The sequence below is a fragment of the Siphateles boraxobius genome, unplaced genomic scaffold, assembly GCF_051911475.1.
Source record: "Siphateles boraxobius isolate OS27281-9 unplaced genomic scaffold, OSU_SipBor_1 13, whole genome shotgun sequence".
In the NCBI taxonomy this organism is placed as follows: Eukaryota; Metazoa; Chordata; class Actinopteri; order Cypriniformes; family Leuciscidae; genus Siphateles; species Siphateles boraxobius.
Genome location: NW_027508733.1, coordinates 11,172,057 through 11,190,391, shown reverse-complemented (window position 1 = coordinate 11,190,391; position 18,335 = coordinate 11,172,057). Strand labels below are relative to the sequence as shown.

Genomic DNA, 18,335 nt, shown 5'->3' with positions numbered 1-18,335 from the left:
CTAACGTCTCACTGTTATTTCATTCAGCTTTGAGGTGGATGGCAAATGATTGTTCATGTTTAACTTCAGAAGTAGGAGATGATAATTATAATTCTTCAGGAATCTGTTTGTGAATTATGCTAGACCGCAACCTCACTTAATGCTTTAGATTCCAAAGCGGAGAAGCACTTTCACAGTTTTTAGTACAATGTTTCGCTTGCATCAGCAGAAGATCTCAAACCTTCGAGAACCGTTAGCAAAACCGGACATCATGGAAATTATTCAGCTGCCGTATCTTTAAAAAAAAATTGAATAAAAATGGTTTTGAATTACAAGTAGTTCCCAATTCCCAGCATTAATGTTCACTTACCTCAAACCTATTCATGAATTCAAACAGCTGGTAGAATTAATTTTGAACCTACATTATGGAAAGTAGAAACAGGAAGATGAAAGATGAAGGGAATGTTCATGGGCATCAGATGGTATCGGGATACAGTATACGAGTGCATGAGCTGAAAGAGGAATAAGAGAAACATCCAAGCGTGAGACATCCATCAAGATCATCAGAGGACTCTTCTCAGGAAGATGTGTATTAAAGTGGCCTACTGGCATAAGAACCATGATTATATATAAATAACAGACTTTGGAACGCATTGTCCAAAGTCACCCGCAAGGTCCTCATGGTCCAGCATATGCTCTGTTTGTTTAAAGGAAGTGGAGAACATCACACATGATTGATGAATGTCATTTCCTGTGGTCTCTGCGCTGAAGTGCAGATGCGGGGAAGACTGCCAACGACACAACCGCCAGCGCATTCTGATGAGGATCTTGTAGTGCAACACTAGTGCCTTTGAGACGTTCCTCCTTGTCCTCCAAATGCATCAAATTCATGCATTTTGAAAGATGCATTTATTCTTGCTTCACCACAGCTGTTGCTCTCATGAATGCACAATGTGTTTGGTTTAGAACCAATATCCTTCTAAGGCTGCATCAAATTCACATAGCATCCATCCTTAATAGTAGATATTGTGCTAACAGTATCCTTGTACAACTAAGATCTAAGAATTCCAAGGTACAAAAAAGCCATGGTACCAAGTCCATAAAAACACAATAATAAAACACAATAATACAACAGTGCCTTCCTCTAGGCTAAATGTCACACGGTTTATAATTTGTGATAGATATGTCTAAATAATTGAGTAGACTGACACAAATGTCCTTGTCACCTAAAAGGTGCTACGTTCCTATAAAGTATTATCACATTAGCTGTGTCACTTAATTTTTCAGATCATCTAAGACTGGGAAAATGGAAGTACCCTACAAGCCTCTTTGACTTCATCACACTGGTACTCGCTCATCGAAAATGAGTTACTATTCATTTCCCATAATGCAACTGTCGGGAGTTTCTGCCCTTGTGCCAATTTATCCTGTCAGATCTCGTGGCACAATTAGAAGCTGCAGTCGTTTGTCACTGATAAGAGTGTCATCACGCTCTGAGAGGATTAATAATGACCAGAGACTCGCGCTTTTTCACCGGGTCGATTGGAGAGACCTTCATTTGCATTCATGCCAGTTTTGCATATATCCGTTAGATTTAGGAGGTCCAGCATCTTGAAGCATCTGTCACCGATTGCACATCAGATTCATCAATAATCATTTTGTGGAGAAGGACGCTGCGATATCATATGACCGGCTTCAAGATGATAAAACTAAAAATTATTTCGCTTTGTTTACAGGCAGCAACATTTTTGGTTTGTCTTGCCACTAGTAGCCCTGCATCATCCCTGGCATGGTGTAAAGGTTCTAGTGAAGGCAAGTAAGTTACTCTCAGTTGAGTGAATTGAATCTGACCTCAATGTATTTTTCTTCTGAAAAAAGACAATAAGAAAATATCTCTTATGTAATCTAGTTCTATTATTCAATACGAGTGAAAAATAATACATTACCAGGCCAGCAATAATGACCATAATTAATAACGGCTATTATTCTGAGGATAAACATTGATGGCACAATTACATAGCTATAATGATGGGTTTTTCAAAAATGTTCTAATGTCACACATAAGAGGTGAGCGCTTATCTCATAATGGAGGATTTGCACAAACAAATATCCTAGGGATTGTGGATCTGTCACTAGCTTTATTGAGGTGTATTATGTGATTGATGGTCGTTTTCAATGTACAGAAATAAATAATAACCAAATGATATCAGCTGGAATCTCATATTTTGTTATTGTGACAACAATGTATGACATGATATTCATGGGTGTGAAATCTGTTTCATAGAGTTTCGTGAGCTATCAACACACTATGTCTCAGAGAACTGATCTTTGACCTTCATCCACTTTAAGTCACTGTTAGCAACCTTTTTTCAATCAGATAAAATTTTGCATATCTTATGAGAAATCTTCTGACCTGTGGCCTGTTGCAAGTAGAGCGGCAAAACTAAGATGGCTTCATTTCTTGACTGAAACGTAGGTAGCTTTGACTCAATCCTTTATTGAAACCAAATGAGAGCTTTAACCGAAAATATTAACTTTGATTTTGGTGAATCTTGACCAAAAAGTGTCTATTAAAAAGCCATATTTAAAAGTATATTTGACATCGGGTTTGTTGATCACAAGTGTGGGTGGCAAGCAGTCCACATGTTATAACACACTCAGCATCCTAAGAAAACCTGCTAATGTTGTCTAATATCTTCTTCTCTCAGAATATGAAGGCTCAATAACAATAAAACATCCTCTTTTATCATAATAGAAGGGAGAATAAGCCTAATGAAGATGCCTTTTGCGACATAAACTGAATGCGACTGAATGTAAAGCCAACTCTTTATTTTCTAATGAGATGAATCAGACATTCTGTTCCTGTTATACGTACTGGAACTAATTGCACGAAATTAGCTTAAGTTTATTCCTGTCAGCACAACGCAATTAATAAAACCTTTCAAACAACTGCGAAAGGAAACATTCACATTCATAATGGTGACAAACATGCTTTTACAAGTGTCCATGGTAAACTGATCTGAAAAATACCCAGAAGCTGAAAATATTAGGGAATTTTACAAATATGTAAGGTCATGTTTTTCTATAGTCTCCATGGAAACATTTGACCAGTAATATATCACACCTCATACACATATATTTGCACAGCAAATTAAGGGATGGATTTTAGAGTGCGCTAATGGGAAAGAGTTTAATGATATCATCAGAGTGTGTGTGTGTGTGTGTGTGTGTGTGACCAATGATGTGTGACTTACAGGAAGCTGCTCAGCCCTTTTAATCAACCGCAGTGAGTGCTTATGAACCACTTTGTGAGTGTATAAATCTGTGCATTAGGATGAAAGCCCAAATGTCAAAATGAAGGACATAGAGAGAGAGATGCTTAACTTCTACCTGGATCTAATCTTATTGTGATGCCCACTGCAGTACAGAAGCCATTTTAAATATTCAGAGTTTGATATTTCATTCATGTCAACACATATAGGGTGACCTTTGACCCTTTCTCGTAATTCTCTATATCTATTTTGTTGTGTGTTTTTGTTTTTATTTATAGCAACCAAAATGCATGAGGTTGACAAACGTGATGAAGCACCTAGTAATAAGAAAATGGTGTTAATGCTTTATTTTGATATCAGAGTTGTAAGCCCATCTCATGTATTGGTGTTTGTCTCCCTCTTTTGGGTGTTATGTGAATTTATACATATCTATTTGGGCCAAACGCTCACTTTTGTAGTATTAATTTCTGTTTTATAAAGTTTGAAGGTGAAGATGTTTTTAATTACTTACAACCCAAGAGTCAATGTTTTTGTAGCCCACTTACGAAAACTTACCATGGTTGTACTACAAAAAACAACAAAACATGGTTATTGTAAAACCATGGTAACCACAAATTAACCGTGGTTTTGCTAAACTAATTAAAATTGTGGTTATACAAATGATAATCAATCCGCCAAAAAAAAACATGGTTACTAGCATTTTTACTATTATAAAACCATTTAATTCTTATTAATAATAAACATTTAATCTTTTATGAATATAGCGGTTAACGGCGAGGAAAGGCTTCAATGTCGACTTTAATGGTTTTATTGTCATATTCTTTAATAGAAACATTGATCAGATAATATTCTTCAGATGTCGTCAGTGTTAAGGCGGGATCTCTTCAAATCTCGCGAAACTCCGTCAATGCTCATCGTTGGTGCTCTTCAACTCTCGCGATACTTGTTCACTTCACACCGGTGGTGCTCTGCTCTTGTCCGTTTGCGGCTCGCGGAGAAGATGGCGGCGCGTAGTGGTTTTCAGCCTGCGACACCCGGAGGCGGCGGAGCCCCTTTAGGACCTGGGCCGCCAGTAGCCGGTGCGGGGCCCGGTATGGGTCCCGGTACGCCTGCAGGACGGATGGGACCCGGCGGCCCACAGAACCATATGTATCGATCACCGATGCCCGGATACCCGGTAAGGCGCGAGGAGAACAAAGAAGCAGTCGAACCTAAACGGAGGGGTTTTGTTTTAATGTTTGCATGACGGATTCGTGTGTTTATTCAATGCACCAAACATTCTGAATCTTTGAAATTAATTAAAAGGGTTCAACAGAATATTTTGTATTGATTTGCGTGCGCAGTGTTGTTGCTTTGAGTAGGTCACTGCAAAGCAGCATAAAACTTAACATGCTTCTGATTATTAAACCAGATACGATTTTTTTGCGAGTTTAACTTAAAATATACAAAAAGAAAAACATTCATCAGTTAGTTTTGATGGTGTAAGGAGAGTCTCCGCATAAACACTGGGGTTTGTGGGTTGGTGGGGCCTACAAGAGTATCATCCAGATGGGTTTGGTTGCATTGATGGCCAGTGTGTTTATGTTGATATTAATGTAACGTTACATTGTATATTATGGGTGCAGTGTGTCTAAGACCACCAGTGGAAATGCTTCTTTTTTGCTTGTTTTGTTTTTCCAGCTGAACACATTTTTTTTAATATAGGCTTTTATCAGCAAACAATTTAAAGGGACAGTTCACCCCAAAATGAAAATGATCCCATAAGTTATATAACCTCAAGCCATCCTATGTGTAGGACTTTCTTCTTTCAGTCGAACATATACAATTTCCTAGCTTTATAATGGGAGGGCATGGTAACTTACCCTGGATTTTGAAGCCCCAAAAAGCACATCTATCCATAAAATGAATCCCTATGGCTCACTTCTAAGATGAATGGATGTGCTTTTTTGGGCTACAAAATCAAGGTATATCATTCACTTCCTTTATAAAGCTGGGAAGATCCAGGATATTTTTCACAGATTGTGTTGTGGCTGAAAGAAGAAAGTCATATGATGGCTTCAGGGTGAATTTGCCTAACTCTAAGTAAATAGTTTAATTGAAAAAAGAAGATGAATTTGAGAATTATAATGTTCTCAGCATGATTTAAAGTGTTCCTAAGAGCATTTTAAGCTTCACTGACCATTTGTATAAAGAGTACAGGGATTAGCGACACTTATTTTACTAATCAATGATTTTTGTGTGCTTTGTGACTTAAGCTACTTTTAGGGCCACTAAAATGGTAGTTTGAAATATGTGGAGAATTTGTGCTGACTATGTCTTGCATTCAAGGATGGAAGGTTTTGTTTTGCTGTTTTTCTTGTTTATGTCCTTCAGTAAGACCTTGAATCCGTTTACTCTTTTACTTTGGAGAAAAACATAGTTTTCACATTTTTCCCAAAATTATATATTGTGCAATTTGCATTCTCCACATGTTTCAGTTGAGATTCAAGGTTGTTTTTTGATTCACTTAACCCTCTATGGTATGCATTATGTTCTAACCATGAAATATTTTTTCAAATAAGTTATATTACATGAAATATATATATATATATATATATATATATATATATATATATATATATATATATATATATATATATATATATATATATATAGGTACTTGGGAAACATTGCCATATGGCAACGCTGTACCACTATGTAAAATGGTCAAAAAAGTAGTTTTTCTATTAAATTTTGATTTGTTTCTGCTTAAATGCACGTTTATTTTAGAAATGTGTAGATTTATATACTCAGAACTCATGCAAACCAAAAATAAATAGATCCATATCATTTAATCCGTGTTATTCCCATTAACTTGGCTACTCATCCTCACTCTCGTCACATGAAAGAGCTTACTCTGCACTCTTCTTTATTGCCCCTCCCGTAAAATATTGCTGTATTCATTTTCTGAAAAGATTAAATCAATTTATCAATATATAAATACAACTTTACTACAATAAACACTTCAAATAAATAGTTAACTGCAATCTTATTGTTGATGCTGCTTTCTATAAAAAAAATCCCAATGGGGACATACACTGCAATTCCACTGTGGTACAGCGTTGCCATATGGAAACATTGATATTTTCCCAGTTTACAGTAAAACTATGTTAGACAGTTGATTTGTGAATAAAAATATCTAATTTACTTATCAAATATGCTATGAAAAATCCCCCTTGATAAGAGATGTTTAGAAAGGAGGTTTATAGAGCACTTCAACAGGTGTCTTCAGTGTGAGGGTGACTGTGGGAAAGAGACATTTCCGGGACATTCAAATGTCATGTGACTTAAAAACAGCACATCATTGGCTACCTTAAGACCTTTTAATTCCCATAGTGCAATATATTTATTGTATGTTTTTCTGAATAACAAGGAAATGAGTTGAAATGAATTGTTGCCATACGGCAACGCAGTACCAAGGGTTAAAGGAATAAATACAGTGCAGAGGAACAATATGAGCATTTTAATCTGCACTTGATAAAATGTCCTAAATTGGACTCGGCAGCCTGTGCACTTTTAAGTGCCCTTTTCCAGCATAAATAGACTCCAGTGTTCAGCTCTTGACATTTACAACAAGAGGTAAACCATCAGAGAAAAGAAATGAGAAATGCTGCCGTTAATACAACAGTTTCACATAGTGATTTCCCTTTGTTACCCCAATACAAAATCCACTCGTTTAACATTCAAGTGAAATTACATTGAAATAGCATTTCATGGTCTTCGCCCATTCAGATAACTGTCCTTCATTCCTACATTTGCAGAGACCAGGAATGCCTCCAGCCAGCCGTATGACCCCTCAGGGACCCTCCATGGGGCCTCCAGGTTACGGGGCCAGTCCTGTGTCCCGCCCTGGCATGCCAGTCATGGACCCGTCCCGCAAGCGACCGGCGCCAAATCAGATCCAGCAGGTCCAGCAACAGAATCGCAACCAACAGTGAGTCCAGTTAACCCTTCAATTGATGAATTAAACCTAATGATTTTGTTAGTAAGTAACTGAAATCATTTGAAGTGCTTATTTGAACTCATTGCTCTTTCAAATGGTGCTGTTTTTCATTCTAGTGCCAAGAAGAAGAAAATGGCAGATAAAATCCTACCTCAAAGAGTAAGTGGCCATGAAATTTGTTATTTTTAACTCATCTAATAAGTCTGAATACTCTTAAACCATTCAAGATGTAAAACGAATGGCATAATTTTTGCAGTACAAGTGCTTGATGAACACCAGGTTGTTTGCAAAACTCATTTGGCTTGCTTTTTTTCCTGTATACTTTTTCTACCCATGCAAATAAGAAAATAAAAAAAACCTTGGCGTCAGATTGCAATAAGAAATTGAGCTCAAAAAGGGAATAACTAAAGATGTGGCTGATTGTGATAAAAACAGCTCGATATGGTTTTAAAAGCTGTTTTAGATCATGTTGATTTCCTCTTTGACTTGATTTTAGATCAGAGAACTTGTTCCTGAGTCTCAGGCGTACATGGACCTGCTGGCGTTTGAGAGGAAGCTCGACCAGACCATCATGCGCAAACGACTCGATATTCAAGAAGCTCTCAAGAGACCCATCAAGGTACATGCAGATTATTTACCAACACTGTTCTGGATATAGTTTGGTCATTTGACTTCTTTAGAAGAACCAAAAGATGTGTCTGTGCTTCCATCATTTATGTGCTTGAACTGCATTTGATTGAAAGGTGTCACTCAACATCTGTTTGTTCTGTGCAGCAAAAAAGAAAACTACGAATATTTATCTCCAACACCTTCAATCCTGCCAAACCGGATGCAGAGGATGGCGAGGGTACCGTTGCATCTTGGGAGCTGCGTGTGGAGGGACGACTTCTTGAAGATGTAAGCAAGGCTCTTTATTGACGTTGTAGAAGTACAAAAAGATTATTTCAACAAGATAATAAGATTATTTTCCTCCTCCTCAGACTGCTGTGTCCAAGTATGAAGCCACCAAGCAGAAGAGAAAGTTTTCTTCTTTTTTCAAGTCTTTAGTGATCGAGTTGGATAAAGACTTATATGGACCTGACAATCATTTGGTGGAGGTGAGAGGCAGAATAGTGCATTTCTCAACAGTAGTACTTAGTGCATTGATTTACTGTCCACTAGATCCTATTTGTTGTCACTTTTGTGCCAATTGTCTGTTATTAAATTGTCTTTGTCTTGATTTCAGTGGCACCGAACAGCCACGACTCAGGAGACCGATGGATTTCAAGTGAAGAGGCCTGGAGATGTTGGGGTCCGCTGTACTGTACTGCTCATGCTGGACTACCAGGTGATGACAAACACGTACTGTGAACTAAGTATGCTATTCCAAACATACCCTTATTTATCATGAGAAACCACCAGCAGGTCGTGCCACCCAGTGTTCGAACTATACGAACTAATGGGCTAGGGTTGTTCGTGCACTTGCGCGTGCCGAGGAATGAAGCGCCTTTCAGACAGGATGCGGAATGCGCGGTGCTGTGCTTTGAAACCCATTAATTTCAAGGACTTCCAAAGATCAAAGATACATAACAGCTACAAGTGTATGCACCATGCAAGCACTACAGGATTGACCCTATTATACTTTATCGACACAAATTGATAAGTCAAACAGCCATCCCCAAATAGTCTATAGCTACATAGGCTGTCTTTGACTTGAACAAGGGTTAAATGATTCGTCAGGCTACAGAAGAATACCATAATTCATCCGTTCAATTAGGCCTAAGACATCGAGAGTCACGCAGAACTATAACAACATGCCTTACCTTAACACCGAATGGATTTCAAGGACTTCGCGCGCAGATCAATGGCCTCCACCGTTTATATTTATTCTACGAATCTTTGAGTTAACATCATACTAAACATGATTGGAATTTGCACCACAGCGCCACCACACCTTAAGGCTCATGACAAGAATAGCATGTATAGTTATCTTTATTGAAGTGAATAGGTTTAAATCGCCATCATGCATGCATGAATGATATTTTTGCTATTTTAAACATAATACTCCACGATGATCACATTACACAAAACTGAAATTGCACGTCAAAATAAAACATTGTCAATATTTTTTTGAGACCCCCCCCCCAAAAATTTCACGAATCACGTTTTCAGGGGAGCCCATGTCTTATTAAGGGGAGCCGAGCTCCCCCGTAGTTCGCACCCTGGTGCCACCCCACATTGATAAATGTCTCTACAGGATGATATTTTCTTTAGATTTCTGTTTCATTCAGTAGTATTTTGAGTGAATGTGACTAATGGGACAAATCAATCTCTTTCAAGCCCCCTCAGTTTAAGTTGGACCCCAGGCTGGCCCGGTTGCTGGGGATCCACACTCAGACCCGACCCGTGATCATTCAGGCTCTGTGGCAGTACGTGAAGACCCACAAACTCCAGGACCCTCATGAACGAGAGTTCATCAACTGTGACAAATACCTCCAGCAGGTAAAGACTATGGAGTTTTTCTTTTGATGCTTTTCACAATGTAATCATAGGCCTTTTGATGACAGTAACATCATGTGAGTTCCTGAATGTAGTCTAACAGGGTTCCTGCGGATCCTTAAAAAGTTTTAAAAAGTCTTAAATTAGATTTTTAAAATATAAGGCCATAAAAAGTCTTATAAAGGCTTATTTTCACTTATGAAAGGTCTTAAATTTTAGATGACACTTCGACTTAGACATACCTAAATGTTTTCTAATTGGCGTACGTATTATTTTTTATTATTCTATCTTTGTGGATTTGCTTGTTGAAGTGTCAGTTTGCGGCAGAATTAGGGCTGCAACAACTAATCGATAAAATCGATTATAATCGATTATGAAAATCGTTGTCAACGAATGTCATTATCGATTAGTTGGTCTGCCTACGTCACGGGGAGCGTTTACTGGTACGCACACACACGCAAGGTCTCTCTCCCTCAGGCGCTCTGCCGAGCGCGCGCGCTACACGGTTTGGAGCAGTCTCTTCTGTCTCGCATGCGCACTCTTGCTTGCGCGCTTTAGATTTCATTTCGGGAGTTTGAACTAATTCGCGGGCATCAGGGAGCCGCAATCAATATGCGGGAGACTTATGCGGGAGACTCCCGGGACTTCCGGGATCTTGGGATGTCTGTATTTTGTTTCGAGCATCAGGTTGCGCAATCAGTTCGCTCGCAACGTAAGTGATGGATTAAAATAGCGCTACCGCAGAAATAGGTTAAATTAAAACGGTCTTTACAAAGCGAAGCACTAAATATAAAGGCAGTTAATAACAGCAGCAGTAAAATATTGTTTTTTAGTCACTGTACTCAGTGGTTTTCAGCGAATGCTTGTGCACTAATGCATAATTTCTCCTGTCCTTTACTCAAGCCTGTTAGCTTGCTGGGTAACGTTACCTCCATTCCGTTCTCATTTTATAGCATTTGTCTACTAAGTTTTAATTGTTTTTCAAACGCGATCTACTGCGGCTCTACGTTCACACAATTGTTTTCAGTCTTTCTATATTTATTTAATCAATTTATCCTTATATTATTCTTTTATATATTATATATAATATATATTATATTCTTTATCCTTATATTCCTTATATATAATTAATTTTAAATAAAAATTAAATGAATTATATATTTTAGATGTTTTTAGTTTGTTTTTAGTTCAGATATTCACATCTGAACAACATGTCTGTGTAAATTTGTTTTAACAAAAATTGTGTTAAAACATAATATGTTGGATATCATTTTTTTAACAATAATCATGTTTGTTAACTTGCCATCAGCAATTATCATTAAAAACAATGCAAATATTGATATTAGTAAAACTCAATGTGTGGCTTTTGCACTTTTTAAAGTACACTTTTACACATAAATACCCTGATTTACGGTTTTATTTAGTTATAAAAAAAAAAAATCTAATTTAATTTCTATCCGATTAATCGATTAATCGAAAAAATAATCGTCCGATTAATCGATTATCAAAATAATCGTTAGTTGCAGCCCTAGGCAGAATAACGTCTGTCTCCTGCACGCGAGAGAGGAGAGAAGAAAGTTGGCAAATGTCAGTTCAGTTGTAAGTTCATTCCTTATGCGTAGGGGTGTGCGATGTGTATTGTCTATTATGATATTGTAATCATTGTTTTAACGATGTACGAGGCACTGTGAGCTGACATCGCATTTGTCTCTCGTGCTTTCACTGCGTGATGTGTGCAGTTCATAGGTATGTCCCCAAATTAGTTTTTGTCTTATATTTACATTATGTTCTTATATTAGAATATCACATCAGTGTGTGCTGTTTTCCCGTGCACAAGTGCGATATTTATGTTATACAATAATTAAATTAAAAATAAATTAACATTGTGAGTTACTTTTTAGACACCATATTGTCAATATTGTTTGTTTTCCCTTTATTTCGCCGACTAGAATTTCAAAATGAAACCGTAGCAGAGTCTCAATGCAGCAGACAGCAATGATTTCTTGACTGAAATCCGCGTTTTGAACGAGTCATTTTAACGATTCAATGAACAATCACTTGCTGTTTTCCCGAATGAAACAGCCATTTGAACAAATCGGTTGAATGTATGACTCCCTCAACTCGCTTAAGACAGTGACTTGCCGCCGCCTACTGGCGGTTTTAGTTTCAAGTTAAAATTAGAAATCATTTTATATTTAAATATTGATTTAAAAAAATAATAATTATCTCATAGCTTAATTTATATAATTGTAAATGGAGTGTAAATATTAATGCCACTTATGCCGCTTCTGTGTCACCTCTGCACTGCAAAGATGGATTTTGATTGAATTATTTAATTTGACTGTTAACAGTGGTACTGTATAATTATTGTGTAATTAAGTATTATTGTATAAATGAGTATAATTACTGTATAATTTAATTTGAATAATTTGAATGTGGGTATTTGACATAAAAGGTGATGCATAACTCTAAATAAGTTAAGAAAAAATGTCCATATATAGGTGAAAATGCCCATGGAAATCAGTTTAAGGTGGCAAATATTGCACATTAATTAATCATTTCTGTCACTGCTGTGAACTGACCACTGCATAGAATATGAAAAACATGAATATCTTTGAGTCTGCTGTCAACAACAGGCCTATACCAGCCATTGCTCCAGCACAAAAGACAAAATCAGTAAAATATCATCTAATTATTATCAACAAAACGTTGAAAATATCGGAATATATTTTTGTAAATATTGCACACCCCTAATGTACGGTATTAATTTTTGATTTCTTCAGGTCTTAAAAAGCCTTAAATTTGACTTCAAAAAGTGTGCGGGAACTAGGGCTGGGCGATAAATCGATTTTATCGATTGACTCGAATGTGTAGTTTACGCCGATTTTTTTTTTTTTTTGAATGAAAATCGGGTTTCTCCTTAACAACCGCCGACGCTCCCATCTGGGCTCCCGTAGTTCCGACCGGGCTCAGCGCTTGCCATGATAGAGATACACAAACAACATGGCAAATGAGCAAGACCGCGGCAGCAGAAGCACACCCGCCGAAAACATTTAGGCTACAAGCTGAATCTGCAGGGCCGCCAACTCTCACGAGTTCACTGTGAGAGACGCATTTCTGTCACTTTTTACACACTGTCACGCCACACATCCATTTTCTTACGCAGAGAAAAATCGCGAAGCAAAGAGGACACTGACACCGACAGACAAGATAGAGCAGGTTACTATCGATATGAAACAGATTCTCAGCTCTCAGATTCTGTCAATTTTATTACAAAATTCAAGCAATAAACACCGTTTTGGCGCTTGTAAATGTGACGTGAAAGAACGCTGGCAGATCTCAGTTCAAGCGGCACGTGAACCAATCATCTGTTACTCTTTACTACCAACTTACCGAAATGTAATAAAATCGATCGATCAGTGTTTTTCAACCGTGGAAAGATGTCCATAAAACAGCTGGAGAACAACAAATGTCACGTAACGTTACATTTACCTCAGGATGCCTTTTAATGACCCATAGCACGCATGTTAGTTACACGCATTATAAAATAAAATAAAACGCATTATATTTAATTTGAGTTGGTTTTAACCTTTAATACCAGCTGACAGGGCTTTTTTTTTTTTTTGGGAGAACAATTAACACATTAACGCATCTACTGTACCTATTTATCCAAAGGAATTTTTATTGAATCAAGATCAGAATCAAATCACAAGAATTGAATTGAAATTGTGAAATTTGTGTTAAGCAATAATAAAAACAGTAGGGCTTCAGAGCATGTTAAAAAAGATTAATACCACGCACAGTGGGAATATTCTACAGAGAAAAAAAAATCTGATCAAAGATTCCTGGAATAAAAAACAAATTGCAATTCAAATATCTTTTAAAACATTTAAAAGAAAAAAATTGACAGGATCAACAACCACCACTGAAAAGCGTGGAAATATATATATTTTTTCTTATAGCAGATAAGAATAAGATATTAAAGGGTCATAATATTAGTCGGATTGCAAAGCAGATTGAAAAACTCCAAATAGTTAGTTGAAAATGCATGTAAATGTTGTATGACTTCAGGAAGTTGTACAAAAGCTAGTTGTTTGCAGTGGAACTTATTTCTGTTCAATATGCGTTTGATTGGATCAAGTTGTATAAATGCCTCTAACCAGGATAGTATCTGCAATCTTGATGCTTCAAATCTATTTTAAGGAATAATTGTTGGTTCTTCTAGTTCTTTTAAACGCAGAGGAGGACCTTTTATTGTCACATGTGTCAGTTATTAAAGTGTTGTTGTCTTGTTTTCTGTAGCACTGAATAGTCATGAATCGAAAGAAAGATGAATTTCTGATCCTGCTGGCTTTCAAACAGTTTCTAAAGAATAACTGTCAGTTCTTCTCATTCTAGATCTTTGAACCCGGCAATTGTTGGTTCTCCTCCTAGATAGTTGATGCTTTTTCTCAGTTTAGATCTTTAGAATAGTTATTGAAATGTTTATAATAGTTGGTTCTCCTCCGCCTAGATCTTTGAGACCCAGTAATTGTTGGTTCTCTTCGTTCTAGTTCTTTTAAACCCATTTATCGCTGGTTGTTTTTGTTCTACATCTTTGAAACCCAATAGTTGTCATTTCTCCTCGTTCTAGATCTTTAAAACCCAATAATTGCTGGTTCTCCTCATTTTCAGATCTTTGAAACCCAGAGGATGAAGTTCTCTGAGATCCCTCAGCGGCTGCATGCACTACTGATGCCCCCCGAGCCAATCATCATCAACCACGTCATAAGGTAACTGCCGGCAATGTTATGTTACTCAAAATCATTATTTCTTCCTCATCTGTGATGTAATGTCTGAACATCCGTTCGTGTCTCAGCGTGGATCCCAACGACCAGAAGAAGACGGCATGCTACGACATAGACGTGGAGGTGGACGACACCCTGAAGACCCAGATGAATTCTTTCCTGCTGTCCACTGCCAGTCAGCAGGAGATCGCAGGCCTCGACAACAAGGTACAAAAGTTTCTTTGTTCTGGTTGGATAAACAGTCCTCAAAGTGTTCGGCACATCGCCACAGGGGAGAGCGCTTCTGTTCTCGTTCACTCTGTTGCTTTGGCACATCCTGTGCTTGTCTGCTGCATATCAAAGTGACTCTTGGCAACACGCAGGTCTGAATGTTTTTGAGCGGTTATGTTTCGGATAAAAGACAGGGAGTGGTCCAGGAAAAAGAGGCCTGCTTTCCATCAGCTCTGTCATGTTTAATTTTTATTCCTCTCTGTTTGCTGAGTCTTTAGTAGTCTAGTACCCACTTCAGGGGTGGCAACCGGACTCACCGTGGTTACATTGTTGCCACGGTTACTCCATGCTTTATGTACTCATGGTTTTCAGCTTGAGAAAGTGTGAGTTGGTTCAGTCAGTAAGATAAATCAGCTGTGAGTGAAAGTTCACTTCCTTTCATTTCCTCTTTGAAAGTTTATACAGCCCAAATTCATGTATAGAGCCATTTATAATGAATGTTAAGGGATCAAGTATGTTTAATGTTGATTTTGTTTTCAAATATTATAATACTTTTGACTTGTTTAATAAAGAAATTTCGCCAAATGTGCCATCAAGAATTTGCGTTATATATTGGAATTATATTGGTCACCTTGCTCTATAAATACAGGCACCAGGCATTTTAAAAACCCATATTGGCAACAACTAGTGTTAATAAGCTTTATTGATTTTTAATCGGATTTGACTAAATTGTGCTGTGAACTTTCACACATACATTTGACCATTTTTGTTGTTCCCCTTTGACCCAGTTGGCTCCCCAGTCAGTTTGCAACAGTCTAAATCTCTGTCCTTCACAGTCAGTGGTTGAACTTTGTGTTTTGTGACATATTGTGTTGATGAAAGATCAGACTACAATAAAACCTCAATGATGTTAGGCAAGATTGAGTGTGATTGCTCTTATACGGCCGTTCAATAACAAAGTTCACATTTGACTACACATCTGAAGTAGTGAAGCAGAACTAACTGTTGTTTAATTAAAATGTTAAATATGATCCCTCACACATGTTTGCTTGTTCCCTCAGATTCATGAGACCATCGAAACTATTAACCAGCTGAAGACTCAAAGGGAGTTCATGTTGAGCTTCGCACGAGACCCGCAGGGCTTCATCAATGACTGGCTCCAGTCGCAGTGCAGAGACTTGAAGGTGAGACCAAATAATGTGCACTTCATTACCATACTTTTTTGGTCCTAGTAATATAATAATACCATGCCTTTGTGGACATGTGAAGTTGGAAATTCCTATTTGTTTCATACATCCGGCAAAGTTCATAAATGCTAAATTTGCTAGTCGGAAGAGATTGTTTAACCTTCGCCCGGATCTGTAGTCTTTCTCCATCTGTATGTTTGCTCAGCTGAGTGTTGGTTAGTGGACTGACTGGATTTGTAATGACTTTGGGGGATGGGAAGGTGTTTCAGAGGCAATTGTATGAGATGCTGAATTTCTAAATGGCTAGGGAAAATAAAGCTTGCATCCGTTTTTTCAAGTGTGATTTATCAGTCTGAAAAAGTACCATCTGTTGGAAAGCAGTTGCATGTATTTCCTTGGGATTGAACATTGCGACAAGTTTCTGAAAGTTGGTTGCTCCAGACAAAAGTCATTAATCAGTAACCGCTGCGTCTTATTCTGCTGATGTCTGGATTCGGTGTCCTTGCAGACGATGACGGATGTGGTTGGAAACCCGGAGGAGGAAAGGAGAGCCGAGTTCTACTTCCAGCCTTGGGCTCAGGAGGCCGTGTGCCGTTATTTCTATTCAAAGGTGACACTTTACAATGCAGTTTTCATATCTAGCCACTGTGAAATATTGTTTGAAATCTCGAAAGGTTACATGAAGAATCACTCTCCTTTTATTGACATTTCTCACATAATCTCACTCTCTCAGGTTCAGCAAAGGAGACAGGAGCTGGAACAGGCTCTTGGCATTCGAAACACATAAGCAAGCTTCCGGCCGCTAGATACAGGACCAGAGGGGATTCTGGGTAGTGAATTTCCTGCTGCTCTGTACTGCAGATGCTGATCACTACAGTTATATTACAGTTTATCTTGTGCTGTCCTGCTGTAGCTGCCCAGGAATGACCCCTCATACAGAAATGACCTTATTTTTGTTGTGACTCCGCCAAACTAACACCCCTTGAAATTGTGCTGTCATCCTTGTTTTTACCTCCCATGCAACTGAACATTTTCAAAGTGATTTTGAAATGCTGTCATTTTGGAAAATGTAGTTTTCTGACCAAACTGACAGACTTTGTTGGATATTTTTATTAATAACATAACTAAGTTCCAATCAGAAGTCATACGAATGCTCTTAGACATGCTAATGTTTGAGCCCATTTCCGCTGTCCTTATCAGCAAATCAACTAGCAATCAGTTACTTTTTGGAGGGGTCGTTGTTTGTTATTTTCAAAATTATCAATATTGTCTTTGATTATTTTAATGTTCTCATAATATGAACTTAATGAAGATCTAGTCTAGATAAGCATAGATGACGGATTATGTAGTTTAGTACCTCAGCTTTGTGAATTATTCGGAGGAAGTTCCTTGAACATGTCTGTTGGCGTTGAAGGCAAGAGCTCACTGATTAACGTTTTCTGCAATGCTCAGTAAAAAAGACTTTTTCAGAACTCATCTGTTCAATAGTCGTTTTAGATTTACAAGATTAGATGTCCTGCTGATTGACCTGTATGATTATAGATCTTTCGGTCACAAGCTTCGTCCTGAACTGTAAAGTACTTCCACTCCATCCTCTCTGTGATATGTATTAATATATTTGGAGAATTGCCTTTATGGTTTAATGGTTGATTTGATTAATTTTTATCATTATAGTCGACTTGTCAGTCTGAAAGAACAACATGAAAAACCTGCCAATGCCATTACTAACTGGCCATGGCAACCCACATAACATGTCTGGGAAACTGTCAAGTGTTTTAATATTTCATAGATGCGCTGCAAATAGGCCATGGGTTCTTCCACTCAAGTAATTCAAAGCGTTTAGAAGTCAAGTGCTAAAGACTTTAACATTTTTGGTAGTTTGTTTTCTCAAAATGTTGTTGTTTTTCCTAAAGTCATGCATTTGCTTTGATTTTATATCTTTACAATCTTTTTTTTCATTATTTTCTTTAATGGACCAAATGTTGTATTTCTCTATTAGCCATATGTGTTATAATAAAGATTATCTTGTATTGATGCTCACATCAGTGTCAAGTGTAATTCGCTGCACTCTCAATCTTTTTCCTGAGGTGATGCAATATACGAAATCTATTATGATTTATAATGTAGGTAATTTTTATTTATTTTTTTTAGCTTTTGTATTTTGGTACCCTAACACTAAAGACCTTTTGAATTGAAAAAATTGTGATGTTATTCAGCTGAAGTAAATCAATTACTAAATTGTGTAAATTTCATCTGTCGACATTATAGTCAAACTTTTAACAATTGTTAATATCCACTGAGGCACTTTTGGCACCCCTAAATCTTTAATTTCGGAAACATTTCACCACAAACATGTCCAATATCGTTTTTAATAGGAAACATTTATTTTTTGTCTATATAGGCTAATACAGCAGTTATTAATGATAATATGCCTACTTGC

General features: G+C 37.4%; 1 protein-coding gene across 1 annotated transcript; it reads left to right on the top strand.

Moving 5' to 3' along the window:
• The first annotated feature begins 4,179 nt into the window (after window positions 1-4,179).
• smarcd1 (SWI/SNF related BAF chromatin remodeling complex subunit D1) lies at window positions 4,180-17,935 on the top strand. Its single transcript, XM_077226018.1, has 13 exons — window positions 4,180-4,428; window positions 7,052-7,224; window positions 7,350-7,392; window positions 7,730-7,852; window positions 8,008-8,130; window positions 8,214-8,330; window positions 8,459-8,560; window positions 9,553-9,714; window positions 14,386-14,483; window positions 14,570-14,705; window positions 15,770-15,892; window positions 16,404-16,505; window positions 16,629-17,935. The coding sequence occupies exons 1-13, from the start codon at window positions 4,252-4,254 to the stop codon at window positions 16,680-16,682; spliced, it is 1,533 nt and encodes a 510-aa protein (XP_077082133.1). The 5' UTR covers window positions 4,180-4,251; the 3' UTR covers window positions 16,683-17,935.
• The last annotated feature ends 400 nt before the right edge of the window (window positions 17,936-18,335 follow it).